This window comes from Meriones unguiculatus, chromosome 6, assembly GCF_030254825.1.
Source record: "Meriones unguiculatus strain TT.TT164.6M chromosome 6, Bangor_MerUng_6.1, whole genome shotgun sequence".
NCBI classification, from domain to species: Eukaryota; Metazoa; Chordata; class Mammalia; order Rodentia; family Muridae; genus Meriones; species Meriones unguiculatus.
Window position 1 is genome coordinate 33,288,536 of NC_083354.1, and position 14,395 is coordinate 33,302,930.

Genomic DNA, 14,395 nt, shown 5'->3' on the forward strand with positions numbered 1-14,395 from the left:
GAGACCCAGAGGAGGGACCAGCTGAAGGAGAAAGGGAGCCAGAAGCACAGTTGGGATCCCTGAAGTGTGGAGACACAACAGGATCTGGAGTGTGGGGAAGTGATCCAAGGTGGAGGCGTCGGTTAGAAGCCGTGGGGAAACTGAAGACACTGGAAGCAGGATAAGAGACCTAGATCCGAGCACGGCTGTAGAGCGCGCTCCCGAGAAGGGGGGTGCGGCTGGAGAGACGGCTCAGCTGCTCAGAGCATTTCCTGCTCTTCAGAAGCCTGGGTTCAGTTCCCAGCACCCGTTTTGGCTCACAGACACCTGCAGCCCCAGGTCGGGGGAACCTGATGCCTTCTCCTGGAGTCCACAGGCACTGCACACATGTGGTGCACATGCATACATGCAGGCACACACATATACATAAAATACATACTTTTTTAAAGAACAAAGGGATTGGTGCTATGGCTTAGTGGGTAAGAGCACTGGCTGTTCTTTCAGAAGACCTGGGTTCAATTCCCAGCACTCCCATAATGACTTACAGCTGTCCGTAACTCCAGTTCCAGGGATCTGACATCTTCTGGCCTGTGTGGGTGCCAGGCACGCACATGGTACATGCACATACATTTAGGCTAAACACCCACGTACGTACAATAAGAAAGAAGGGGCAACGGCACACAGAGACCGGAGGGGACTGGCCAGCAAAGGGAAGGACACCCAAGAAAGCATGCCCAAAGCCAGCAAGGAAGAGCAGTCCAGAACATTCCAGGAGGAAGCTGGCAAAGGTAGACAGACACTGGTGCCCCTGACAAGGGCTCACAGTGGAGTGGGCAGACAGGGTGGGAGAGGGAATTACAGGCGTCTAGTTCATGGAGATTCTGTGCAACCAGACAGGAAATGGCAGGGTGCCCAGAGGGAAATGAGGGTCAAGGAAGGGCTTTCAAAGAAGAGAGGCTGATGGAAATGACCCTGAAGAGAGGGCCTCTGATGAAGGCAAGGAGGGGGAACTGCAGGAACAAAGCCTTTGAGCTTCCTGAGCGAGTGGGACTCCAGGTGCTGAGGTGGAGCCCTGACCTTCAGCTCTAGTTCTGGCTGGAGATGGAGGTAGATTGTCAGAACTGATGAAGAGAGGAAGAGGAATTTCTCTTCTGATTGCCTCTATTTTCTCTGGGAAACAAGAAGCAGGATCATCAGTGAGAATGGAGTGGGGGGACAGCCTGGGGCTGGAGAGGAAGAACTTGTCAGACTGGAGGCTGCACTGGCCACGGGCTTGGGGTGTGGTAGCAGGCCAGGCTCTGGCACTGGGACCTTTGTAGAATGCAGGGGGAGCAGCGATCCACTAAGCATAAAGAGCTTCGGGCAAGAGGGCGGCCAGCATCTGCCTGGGCTTCTCCCAAGTTCTGTATCCTGGGCCTACAGAAAGTTACCATGGAGATGCCCGTGCACTCAGGAAAGCCATCACCCAGGACCAGCTCGCCCCGAGCTCAGCCCTGGTGTCTAGAGGATGTTCTCTAGGCCTCGTGGTCCTACAGGGTCCTGTCTTGTGAGAGGTCCCCTGCCCCTCTCCTCCACGGGATTCCAAGACCAACCACCACTACTCAGAACCATAAAGAAAATGGACGTGCCTTCCTAATGAGCCCAGCCACACCTGAGCCAAGAACAGACATGACAGAGGAGCAACTCCTGGAGAAGCACAACATTCCTGAGCATCTAGGGAAATGGCCTGGCCACTTCTGCCAGGGCTGCATGGACTGTGGGGATGCCAGCTTTCTGTCACTAGCCAAACCTGCCCGAGAGCTTCGATTGACATCCACTCCACCTTGTGAAAGCCAATTAGCTCCCACCTCTGAGATGCATTCTCTTATAAGGAAATGGATCCCAGAATGACCAAGAGTCTTGGGTGGCACAAAGTTGAATCAAGTGAAACTCACCAACCAACCCTCCTTTTGTCTCTGTGGAAACTGAGGTTCAGAGAGAACCTACCCACCCATAATGATCGAGTCAGCAGCTAAAGCTAAACTGGGACTGAAAACCAGTGTCCCAGATCCTAGCCAGGGATGGATGGGAGAGGACCTGGATTTTCCTTTTACACCCCACCCAGTTTAGAAGCTGGCGCAGGGGGTGCTGGGAACCTTGCCAGGCTCAGATCACAGCCCAACACCCAGATTTCCTTGCCCCCCCCCAAAAAAAGCTGGGCATTACCTGCCAGTTGACACAGCCTCCCACTGCCTGGGGTTGTTATGGAAACCAAACCTGGAGGGAAAGGAGGGAGGGCACAGAGGAGGGGCCCAGTCGCCACAGGAGCTGACAGCGTGGGCTCCACTGTCTCAGGGCCAGGGTGGGGTGGGAAAAGGCCAACACGTGCCATTCCTCAGAGTTTCTCAGCCTCCAGAAAGCTGCCTGTGGTGCTGGGCCGGTAAGACTGTAGAATTCTCGCCACCCTCTGCTTTCTGTGGTAGGCCCGTGATCTTAGTCAGTTGCCTACCAGCGGCCAGCCACTTGGCCAGCTGAGAGATAACTAGGCTTGGGGGGGGTGATTTTTGCCCACTCCTTCCCCATCTATCCACGTCGCTTCTGAAGCCAACTCTCTGCCATGAAAGGGTCTCCTTTGCTCCGCCACATTCAGGGGGGTGCTCCAGGAGAGGTCTTAGTGAAATCTGGTATCCCCTGGTGAAAGCTGGGGCTCCCTGGGGGGAGGTAGCCACGAAGTGGAGTGGAACAGCCAGCAGCCACCTTGTGACATCATGGTCCCAGACACACCTGCCCTCACTCAGTTCTGGCTCCTCCGAGACTTCCTCCAACCCCAGGCTGGACTTCCAACCAAATCCACCAGCATTGATGTTTCATTTCCAGCCATATGGTGGCAGCAAGCCTACCGGGGGCATAGCTGTGCTTTCCCTGTGCTGTCCCTAGCCTGTCCTTATCACCTGGGGTCCTGGCTTCTTTGCACTCAGCACTGTCTTCTTGGATCTTTGAAGGCAGCATAGGCAGGCCCTTTCCCGAGACCCCAGCAATCAAGCCAGGCTTTCAGGTCTTCAGCCATGGCTTTCAGTCATGTCACCCATGGAATGGCAATGTCGGCAATATTTCAGGCTCAGCAGCCCATCTAGACAGAAACTGAGAAAAAGAAATGGGGACAGAGGTCTGGGGGATCCAAGCCATCCAGGAGAAGGGAGGAACTCTACAGCTGGAAGAGCTTGTTCTGTGGGCCAGAACCAGGGAGGTGACTTTTGCTCCCCAGTGGATGACAGAAAGCTGCGTTGGAATTTCTAAATTGAAACAAGCCTAGAGAGTGGAATGGAAACCATGCCACAGAAAGGACCCTGGGTAGCCAGAAGATGGAAAGCATTGGAAGTGATGGGTGCCTGAGAAGGGAGCAGACACATGCCCAGGAACCTGTGAAGATGGATCGATCCCAAGAGCCAACAGAGCCAGGCCAAACTGCTGGTTTGAAGATAGGGAGTCCCTTGACCACCTTACCTGTAGACACCAGCAGCCCGTGGAGGAGTTCAGAAGCCCTGAGCAGTGTGAACTGAGAGAACTTTGAAGTTCTCAGCAGGTCCAGACTGTTGAGTGGAATGAATGACTCCGACCCTCACCAAGCACCGCAGGGCTGACAACCCGGCCTGACACCGGTCAGACACCTGGGCCAGACACACTTGTTAAACATCGGACATCCTGAGTTTGACCTCCTTCGTTAAACATCACACACCTCCAGCTAAATGTCAGATGTCGTGAATGTAAGGCCTTTGGTTAAATATCACAGGCCACTGGCCACTGTCCCCATAGTCTTGGTCACGTACTTTGCATTCACCTCTCCAATACCTGTGGTCGTGTGGCCTGCCCAGGGCACACATGACCTTCTCCCGTTCTGCTGGGGCAGATCCCTGCCACTTCTCCCGGCAGGTGCCCCCATGCCCACAGAGGTCAGGGATGGAGTGCCGCCCAAGTTCAAGACAGGGGTCTCATAGCTGCTCAACCCTGCCAAGTGTTCCTCAGTCCAAGGCAGGACACAGCCCACGACCTCCCTCCCCTCGCTCCACCTGAGGACTGATTTTCCCCATGAATACTCAAGCCGTCTCTTGTGAATCACAATCTGTGATTACTCCCTGCACAGAGGGGCTGTGATGAGGATGAGCAGGTGGGCAGTGCCCAGAGATCCTGTGGCCTCAACCAAGGCTTCAGTCAGCCAAGAGCAAGGTGATGACAGATGCTGGAAAGTGCAAAGAAGAAGCCCACATACTCCCAGCATTGCCGCCTGGAGCCATTTCAACACGCTAATGTGTCCCCAGCCTCAGACCTAGTCATGGAGGTTTCTGTTGGGTCCCTAGAGTGCTTGCCTCCTGGCGCCCACTGATCTTGGGACCATCATGGAGGAAGCCATCCGGGAGCCTTCTGCGTGCATCCTTAAGAGTCCTGGGCTGAGGTCATGTGAAAGGAGGAAAGGCCAAAGGAGGGCCCAGTCTGCCGCCTTTACCCTACAATGGGACCAGGAGAAGGGGGGAGGGGCAGGCACACTGCAGGAGAAGGGGAGGGGAGGGGGCAGGCACACTGCAGGAGAAGGGGAGGGGAGGGGAGGGGAGGGGCGGGCACACTGCAGGAGAAGCAGAGAGGGAGGGGCGGGCACACTGCAGGAGAAGCAGAGAGGGAGGGGCGGGCACACTGCAGGAGAAGGGGAGGGGGGGCAGGCACACTGCAGGAGAAGGGGAGAGGGAGGGGCGGGCACACTGCTCTCCGCTTTGTAACTCGCGGTAACTGTGGTTTGGTCCCACAGGTATGTATCAGAAAATATAAAGCTAGGCAATTTGTCGGCTCTTCGAACTTTCAGAGTCCTGAGAGCTCTGAAAACTATTTCAGTTATTCCAGGTAAGACCAGGTTTACCCACCAACCTCAGCCATGAGTGACTCTCTCTTTGTTTCCCGCCCTCCCCTCCTCTGACCCTGTGTCTCCTGTTGGTGTGCTGTCGCTGTGTTGTGTGTGAATCTCCCTTGTTGCAGATACACAACTGAATTTGTGGACCTGGGCAATGTCTCAGCCTTACGCACCTTCCGAGTCCTCCGGGCCCTGAAAACTATATCAGTCATTTCAGGTGAAAAAAATCAGGTTGAACGCCAAGGCTGGAGGGCCCATGCTCCTGGGCCTTGCCAAGGTTGCCTCCCAGAAGGCCCTTCAGATGTGCCTGTCTCCAGAATACCTTTCCCAGAGCCGGGGTAGAGGAAGACTCTTTTCCCCTGGAACCTCAGAATGGGCTCTGACTGTTCACCCCAGCCAAGCCCGCTCTCAGACACCAGGGGCTCAGAACAACCCATGGCAAGGCAGACCTGATTCCCCCATCCTTCCCAAAATGCTCAATTGTTTCTCCAACCTGGGTGAAAAGCTGGGAATCGCATTACCGGAAGTGATGTGCTCTGATCAGGAAACCAAAAAGGAGTGTGTTTGTGGGAGCCCGGCATACCCTAGCAGTGAGCCTCATGTCCCATGTGGTGACCCGTGCGAGCCTTGGCCCCGTCTAGTGACGCAAAGCGTACTCTGTTGACAGGCACCATCAGATCTTGGCGTCTACCAGCCCTCGCTGCATGGCGCAGTAGAGGTTTAGCAAATCGTGCATGGTAGCCTCGGGAAGAAATCCTCCTTGACAGATGTTGGCAACTGTACCCGGGGAACCTGAGCCCAGACAGCCTCAGCAGGAACCATTTCACTTGTCCACACAGGAGAGTACCCAGAAGACCATTAGTGTGAAGAGTGTGGTGCTAAAGGCGCCACCACTCCCCCTGACCCCTAGGGCCTTGTACCCCCACTGCTTATCTCACTCTTCCCAGGTTAACATGAGCTCTGACTCCCCCTGTTTGGTGGACTTGTTCTGGAGGAGCTGTGACTAGAGCCCAGGGGCCCCCTGTGGGTGCACTGGCCTCAGAACTGGGCAAGGCACTCAGGAAAGTAGCGAGAAGGCTGGGGGTGGGGTGGCTCGCTGGGTGAAGAGCTTATAGCACAGCCTTGGGAGCTGACTTTAGATCCCCAGTAGCTGCTCACATTGGCCTGCGCCTGTGCTCTCAGGCCGCAGAGGCAGACAGCAATGCACTAGCCAGCCAGTCTAGCTAGAAATGCTGAACTTCAGGCTCCAAGAGAGACCCTGTCTCAAAACCTAAGGAGCAGAGCACTAGAGGAAGGCAACAGATGGCCTCCACGTATGTAGGTGCCTCAGAGCTGAAGAGCTCCCTCCCTGGGCCAGTGATGGCCTCCACTCCTGGAGGACAATGCTGGTGACATCTCTCGAGGCACCAGGAGCCGGAGACCCCCAGCCACTGGTTAATAATTTTATAATCTCGACTCCTGACCACTTTGTATTTCGGCTGAGTCTCAAAACGTCTCTCCTGACGGCAGAACCCACTGGGTGTGTGCACCACATCTTCCCAAATCCCTGCCATGACTGAGGCGGCCCTCAGTGACTCCGCACGGCCACCAGCTGGGGGTAGGTCCGCACTCTCAGCCCCCTGGGAAGCTGGGCCGGGAGGCAGGATGAGCTCAGGGTCTGATGAGGACCTTGTCTCACTTTTGGAATACACGAAAGAACTGGGGATGTATAGAAGGCTTGCTCAGGGTGTCCAAGACCCCTGAGTTCAGTCCCCTAGTACTACAGAAAGACAAATTGAAGAGGCAGTAACAAGTCCTCTGAGGCCACCTGGCAGCTAAGGAGGTGGCAGAAGGCAGCCCCCAGGGTGGTGGAAGAATGTGGTGATCACTGCCTGATGGATGCTGCCTGCAGGGGTCCCAGGGGTGAAGCCAGAGTGGGGTGCCTCCAAACACCTGGAGCTTGTTTTAAACCATTCTTGACATAAGTAAACTCTGCCTTTGTTATGAGGGAAGATTTTGAGGTGTGAGTGGCCTTTGAGGCTGTCCCCACAGGCAGGAGCAAGATTGCTTTATCAGCCCCGAATAGAATATTTTGGGCCAAAAATCCTTTAGCCTGACTGTTGGGGTACGTCCAAGGCAGACATCTAAGCTGCAGCCGTCACCCCCGTCATGTACCTCTGGGATGCATGTCTTCAAGCCAGAGGACCAGAGGCACACACATGTCTCCCTGTAGGTGCTCAGAGTTCTCACCTGTACAGGACACGTGGATCCCTGCCCCTCCCCCACCCGCTGGGCAGTTGCCAACATGTGCCAGGATGATTTCCATAGTGTCCCAAGTGCCAGAGCCCTGGGCAGGCAGCAGTGATGGTGTCGCTATGGGGAGTCTGACCCCTCCCCTCCCTTGTCTGCCCATCGCTGCTCTCCTGTCTCCGGGCCGTGGACACAACAGTCACAGGTGCTCCTAACACACTAGCGGGCTGGACAGCGGATGGAGCTTAACCTGAGATCTGGCCGCTTCGGGGGTGGGGCCGGGGCCCTGCTGCTGGCAGGGAGCCCCTCGCCCCTGACGCTCTGCTCGCACTCGCCCTAGGACGGTAGCTGAGGGTCGGATGCGCTGTGTGTACGCGTGCTTCTCTGTCACCCCCGCTGTATGGCGCTGGCTTCTGCAGGGAGTTGGACTAACAGATCACAAGCCACTCCGCTTCGGGGACATGGGAGGGATGTAGAGGGTCCCAAGGGTCAGGGCAAATGAGGAAGAGGGGTATAGCTCAACCTAGTCCCTGCCTTCCCCACACCCAGAGCAGCCCCTTAGGGCAGCACCCAACCCTGCCAAACCTCCCCCCGGCCCCACAGCTGCACTTTACACTAATCAGCCACAGCCCAAGCCCAGTCCTTGGCTTCTCTAGTCTCCTTCAAATAATTGACCCCCACCCCCACCCCCACGTCTCCAAGACAGCTGGTCCCAGCAATAGAGCAGGAAGACATCCCACCAGGAGCAGATGTGACTCTACCCATTTCCAGGTCAAACTGAGGCCCCTGCATTGACCTAAAATGAGTCTGGACCTCAGCTTCCTTTGCTGCAGGCTGGGTTAAAGAGGCCAGACTGGTACGTCTCGGGACCAGCCATTGTGAGACCTGAAGACACTTCCAGCCTCTCTGTTTCATATATTCATATGTTGGGCTGGTGGGGAGCAAAGATTTCTGAGCCCCTCTGAAAATACAAAGCCAGGCTGGGCCCCTTGCCCTTGGCAGTCAGGAGACTCAGCTGAAAAAGGACTGTTGGTCCTAAAGGTCCAGAAAGCCTCCTTCACTATGCCCCTGCCTTGTGGCTGCCGTCCCTGTCCCCAGCCCTATTCAGTGCAGGATTCGGGGGTCCCAGTGCCCTCTGACAGGCCCAGCCTCCACCCAGAGCACCTGCGGGTGACCCCGCACCCGGTCTCCCTCTCCCAGGCCTGAAGACAATCGTGGGAGCCCTCATCCAGTCTGTGAAGAAGCTGGCCGACGTGATGGTCCTGACCGTCTTCTGCCTCAGTGTCTTCGCCCTCATCGGCCTGCAGCTCTTCATGGGCAACCTGAGGAATAAGTGTGTTCGCAACTTCACCGAGATCAATGGCACCAACGGTTCCGTGGAGGCCGACGGCCTGGTCTGGGTCTCTCTGGACGCCTACCTCAATAACCCAGGTATGGCCTCACTGTGCCTGCAGAGAGGGCCGGAGGGATGGCAAAGCAGGATTGTGATGTGCCCTCCTAGAGAGATGGTGTTTGAAGGCTAGGATGCAGGGCTAGGGAGACGGTTCAGTCAGGAAACTGCTTGCTATAAGCATGAAGACCTGAGCTCAGCTCCCAATGCCCACATCAAAAACCACGTGTGATAACACACACCTGTAATCCCAGCACAGGTGAGGTGCGGAAGAGTCAATGTCGACAACTTGGATAGAAAACAATTGAGGAAGACAATTGACGTTGACCTCTGACCTTCCATAAGTACATACACACACACACACATACACACACACACACACAGCTTATGGTTTTGAGATAGGCTGAGTCCAGAGAGCTGGGAATGGCGAGGAGACCAGCTTCCCTGAAGCATAGTGAGACTTGATTGGCTCCATCTTGGAGTGAGAACTTTGAACTCATCTTCCCTGCTGAGTGTCCAGGCTGCTGCTCCGCTGTGTACACACCCCAGAACCATCCAGAAGGCTGCAACAACCTGACTTGTGTGGTGTGTGCACCCTTCATTTTATCACCTCTCCAGGCTGCTGCCCACCACCTCTTTCAGCAAATGTCATCCATCTAGATCAAAGGAAGACCCTGGGGCAGGGCCAGATGCCAGCTGCAAGGGTACAGAGGGCTCTTCTAACGTCAGGACCTCTGACACACACACACACACACACACACACACATACACTAACACCCACAGGAGATCAGAGAGTGGATGTGGGTATGGTTCTGTTGTGGCATTCACAGAAATGAATGGCTCCAAACTTTGGTAGCAGAATCGCCTGGAAGGTTCCAGAAAACGCAGACTGTAGGTCCTGGCCTGCCAAACCCAGTGTAGCACCTGGGAAGCTATAGCTCAACCCATTCCCAGACACTTAGTGTCACCCATCAGGACCATGCTTAGAGAAATGCTTCCCAAGATGAAGGTGGGTCACGGTGACTGCAGGGCAGGTGGCCTGTGTCTCAACTGCTCTCAACCCAGTCCCAACAGAAACAGACCACAGTGTTGCCATGGTGATCGGCAGGCATCTCTTCAACCAGTTTGTGTCATGGCAGTGGGCCACACAATGGCACGGCAGCCAAGTTGGAGCTCTGCCCAGGCCCTGGCCTCCTGGCTTGGGGCCTCTTTCGACCCTGGTTGGCCCTCTGTGTGGTTTGGAGCTGGGTGCGGAAGCTGCCTTTAGGGACATTGAGCCCTGCCCAGGGCTCCAGGTGTCTTCAGAAACATGTAAGATGCTGGAGGTGGGGAGGGGCGGTCAGAGAAAGAGCAGGAGGATTTCAGAGCAGCAGCCAGGGCCACCGAGTTTGCCAGGCGTATGATAAGGATCAGGGCAGAGGCAAGGATGCCTTTTCCAAAACCCAGGGTGAGCCGGGCACCCGGAGGCCAGGTCACCCGTGCCGCTCACGTCCTCGTTTTTTCTTGCAGACAATTACCTGCTCAAGAATGGCACCACTGACGTGTTGCTATGTGGGAACAGCTCTGATGCCGGGTACGTGGGACAGCCCTCGCCGCAGCTGCCGTGGCTGTTGACACCCCAGTCCCAAGATGGCGACACCTTCCCTAGCCTTCTTTCCTGGCCAGAGCCCTGGAGGCTTCTGCACCCTCCCCTGCCACACAGGAGACAGACCAGGCACAGCTCTGAGGGGAGAAACAGGAGAGCCCTAAAGATGGGCTGGGACACGGGGGTCACTTGGGTCCCCTGTGATCCTGACTAGACCTTGATGCCACCTCCGCTCTGCCCTCGAGGCGGGAGTGTGGCCTCAGTCTAGCAGCTGTGCTTTGTTCAAGGCCAACCTGAGCCGGCAGCCTGACAAGCCCCAGGTGGTCGTGGTCGTCCAGGACAGGGAGAGGGGTCAGAAGCTCACCATGTGGGGAACTGGTCCTGGGGTGAGGTTCTTCCTGGGGCTCACTTCCATCGTGGGAGAGATGTCTGGAATGTCTTGGGTCTGAGGCACCCTTAGGAATATCCTGGCACTTGCCAAGCTTCTCCAACCAGATTTCTCTCTCCTCTCTTCCTCTCTACCCCTCCCTCTACACACACACATACATTCACACAAACACACCCTGTCAAGGAGAGAGGCTGAACTGTGTGTGTGTGTGTGTGTGTGTGTGTGTGTGTGTGTGTGTGTGTGTGTGTGTGTGTGAAATGGGCACTTTTCCAGATGCAACCCAGTCCAGCCCTTCACCCGACACCCCTGCCTCTGCGTCCACTCAGCCAAGCCTAGCTGGTCCTCTGCTCCCTCTGGGGCTCCCCGTGAGGTCACCTCCCCACGGAATGTGTTCGTCCTCCCTGGGAGGAGGCAGCATGAACAGCAGCAGCTTCTGGGAAGGGTGGGTCATGTGGGCAAAGGGGGACCGGCTGCGGGCCTAGGAGAGAGGAAGATGGCGACCTGGCCCATCACGAACATGGCAAGAACAAGCTCATGGGGGCAGGACCCAGAAGCCTGGCTCTGTTGGTGACACAGCCTCCGAGCAGTTGGGCCTAGGCTGGGCTGCCCAGGGAAATGAGCCAGGGTCCCTCCCAGCGTGGGACAGCGTGTATGTGTCTGGCTACAGGACATGTCCTGAGGGCTACCGGTGCCTGAAGGCCGGCGAGAACCCAGACCACGGCTACACCAGCTTCGACTCCTTCGCCTGGGCCTTCCTCGCACTCTTCCGCCTGATGACGCAGGACTGCTGGGAGCGCCTGTACCAGCAGGTGCATGGGTGCCTGGGCCAGCGGAGGGGTGTTAGGCATGGGCTTCAGGCAGGCTGCGCAGATGGCTAGCCAGGAATGTCCCTAGTAGATTTCCACTGGTGAGGGTTGGGGAGCAGGCTGATGACTGAGGCCCAGTCCCTTATAGCGGACACTCTGCTCTGTAGACGCAGTATTCCTCCGCCCTTATCTTCTGTAGATTTATCAGTCTCCTGCTAGGTGAGATGCCTCTTCCTGAGTGGGACACCGTCCTGTGGGTTAGCACGTGACCTTCTACAGGCGGGACATGCTTCTCTCCACCTCCAGGCTTTAGGACACCGAGCCACTGGTGACTTAGAAATGCCGTGACTCGGAGCCTCAGTGAGGGTGACCTCTGGCCCCTTGCTCCTCCAGACCCTGAGGTCAGCGGGGAAGGTCTACATGATCTTCTTCATGCTTGTCATCTTTCTGGGCTCCTTCTACCTGGTGAACTTGATCCTGGCTGTGGTGGCCATGGCCTATGAGGAGCAGAACCAAGCCACCATCGCTGAGACAGAAGAGAAGGAGAAGCGCTTCCAGGAGGCCATGGAGATGCTCAAGAAAGAACAGGAGGTGAGTGAGCAGTGCTTGGAGGTGCATGTTGGGTAAGGCCTGGAGATGTTGCCTTCTTAGTGGAAGGCAGTGCCTGCTGAGCGCAGCAGGCCCGTTGGTGTGGTATGCTTTGGGTAAAATTGTTCCCTGAGGCCACCGTGAGCTTTAAGTAAAGGTCATGCAAACTGGGTGGGTGCAGGTCATAGCGTCTCAGTAAACGTGGCCTCTGCGGGCACAGCACATGTCCATGGAAATAGTTTACTCTGGTCGAGGGATTCTTCCTAATGGCCTAGTGAAGAAAGCCCAAGGCCAGAGACTTTAGTGCTGGCCGTTCTGCTCCACACATTCAGCTTCCCTTGTGGGAGCTATCAGAAACTGAAAGGGCTGGGAAAATGGCTCAGTTACTAAAGTGCTTGCCACACAACTGAGGATCTTAGTTCGGTCCCCAGAACGACATTAAGAAGCACTGTGAGGCTTGTAACTCTTCCACTGGGGAGGTGGAAACAGGCAGATCCTGGGGGCTCTCTGGCCAGCTAGCCTAGACTACCCCAGTGAGTCCTGGGTCCTAGTGAGATAGGTCTCAAAGACCACGGTGGGTGGCCCTGAGGAATGCCACCTGAGGCTCATCTCTGGTACACACAGTCTGGAGGCATCTGCGTGCTTCGTGCCTCTGTGCTGCTCCCTCCAGTGCCCGCAGGCCAGGAGAAGCTTCTAGAAGAGCCTGTTCTTTTGTTCTGCTATTCCCTCCGTTCCCCAACAGCCAGCCCTCACCTGTCCCACACCCCCACTTAGCTACTTGTTCTCCCTTCCGGGTTCTTTATCTTTCTCCAAGCATTGAGGGTCTGCCTGGGACAAATGGCCTCCATGACACCTTCTTCTGAGTCAAGTCTGAGGTAGCAAACCAAACCACGGAGAGGCACATGGCTCGCCTCAGCCTGAGGCTACCCAAAGTCTCGCCACATCCAAACACCCCTTCTTCCATCCTTTTCCAGGCTCTCACCATCAGGGGGTTGGACACTGTGTCCCATAGCTCCCTGGAGATGTCTGCTTTGGCCCCAGTAACCAACCATGAGAGAAGGAACAAGAGAAGGAAGCGACTGTCTTCAGGGACAGAGGATGGAGGGGATGACAGGGTCCCCAAGTCTGAATCAGAAGATGGCCCCAGAGCATTGGTAATCCCGATGTGGTTCTGGCCTTTGCAAAACCCATCACGGTGGGCCCCTGGTGTGGTCCCACCCTCAAGCCTGGTCTCCACGAAGGCACCTTGGAACCCCTTTCAGCACTTCCAGTTTCCCATAGTCATTCTTCAAGTGGAGGAGAGGCAGGGTGGGTTTGCATGTTAATAATGCTAGTCCCCAAGTATGGGGCCAGGGCTGGGGCCTGTGGTGTGGCCTGCTGGTCCTACCTCATGCTGCCTAGCCTGGCCCCACCCCTAGGCCCAGAGCGGCTTCAGTCAGGCCCAGAGATGTGTGAAGCCAGTAGAGATCCCAGGAGACCCAGAGGCCACCCCATCTCTTCCTGAGCACTCACTTCAGCCCACCCAGCTCCCCTGTTGCCATCAGAAGCCTCAGTGCTCTGAGGAGCAAGCTGTGCTGACGCCATGAGAGGCAGGCTGAAGCATGGGTGGGACACATGGGTCACAGACACTCCCTGTGCCCTCAGAATCGACCCAGCCTTGCCCACGGGCTCAGCCGGACATCCATGAGGCCTCGCTCCAGCCGAGGGAGCATCTTCACGTTTCGGAGACGGGACCAGGGCTCCGAGGCGGATTTTGCGGATGATGAGAACAGCACTGCGGGGGAGAGTGAGAGCCACCGCACCTCGCTGCTGGTCCCCTGGCCCCTGCGCCGTCCCAGTGGCCAAGGACAGCTCAGCCCTGGAACCTCCGCTCCCGGTCACGTCCTCAATGGCAAAAGAAACAGCACTGTGGACTGCAATGGGGTGGTTTCCCTGCTGGGGGCAGGTGACGCAGAGGCTGCCTCCCTGGGGAGCAACCTTCTCCGTCCTATGGTGCTGGACCGCCACCCAGACACGGTGAGCCAGACCCCGGCCTACAAGCACCAGCCCAGAGCCGGCCCAAACCGGTGCTGAGGACCAGGTTCAGAACTCACTGAATGTTGGTCGAGCATCTACTGTGCGCCCATTCTCAGAATCTCTCTCGTAGTTTCCATGCCAACTGGACAGGCAGACTAGTCAGAGAGAGAGAGAGAGAGAGAGAGAGACGGACATGTAGTAGAGTAGCGATGAGTGAGAGAGGAACCCCCAAAACATGGGCTGGGGGCATCTGAGCAGTGACCACAGAAGAGCCAGGTTGCTTTTACAGCTGGGAGGGCTGGAGTGCAGAGTGGTTAGCGCCCAAGCTCCCGACATTAAAACCTAGGCTTGAATTCCAGATGGCAGCTCAGCAGCTGGGTGGCTGTCAGCAGGTATCTTTATCCCGCTGCACCGCTAGCGCCTCATCTGTGTGGTGGGGGAGAATGAACATGCTCAATGTGGACGGGTCTAAGGACACGCAGGAACGTGACCAGCACTGTCAAAGTGTCATAGTGCCATGCTGTCAACACCAGTGTGT

At 56.4% G+C, this 14,395-nt stretch overlaps 1 protein-coding gene across 1 annotated transcript in view; it reads left to right on the forward strand.

Moving 5' to 3' along the window:
* The window catches only part of Scn5a (sodium voltage-gated channel alpha subunit 5), a 74,310-nt gene that overhangs the window by 13,228 nt on the left and 46,687 nt on the right, over nucleotides 1-14,395 (forward strand). Inside the window, exons 5-11 of the mRNA XM_060385064.1 lie at nucleotides 4,981-5,072; nucleotides 8,285-8,515; nucleotides 9,984-10,047; nucleotides 11,115-11,256; nucleotides 11,647-11,844; nucleotides 12,816-12,995; nucleotides 13,486-13,857. Of these exons, the coding sequence (XP_060241047.1) occupies nucleotides 4,981-5,072; nucleotides 8,285-8,515; nucleotides 9,984-10,047; nucleotides 11,115-11,256; nucleotides 11,647-11,844; nucleotides 12,816-12,995; nucleotides 13,486-13,857 (1,279 nt within the window). The remainder of the gene's footprint in view (nucleotides 1-4,980; nucleotides 5,073-8,284; nucleotides 8,516-9,983; nucleotides 10,048-11,114; nucleotides 11,257-11,646; nucleotides 11,845-12,815; nucleotides 12,996-13,485; nucleotides 13,858-14,395) is intronic.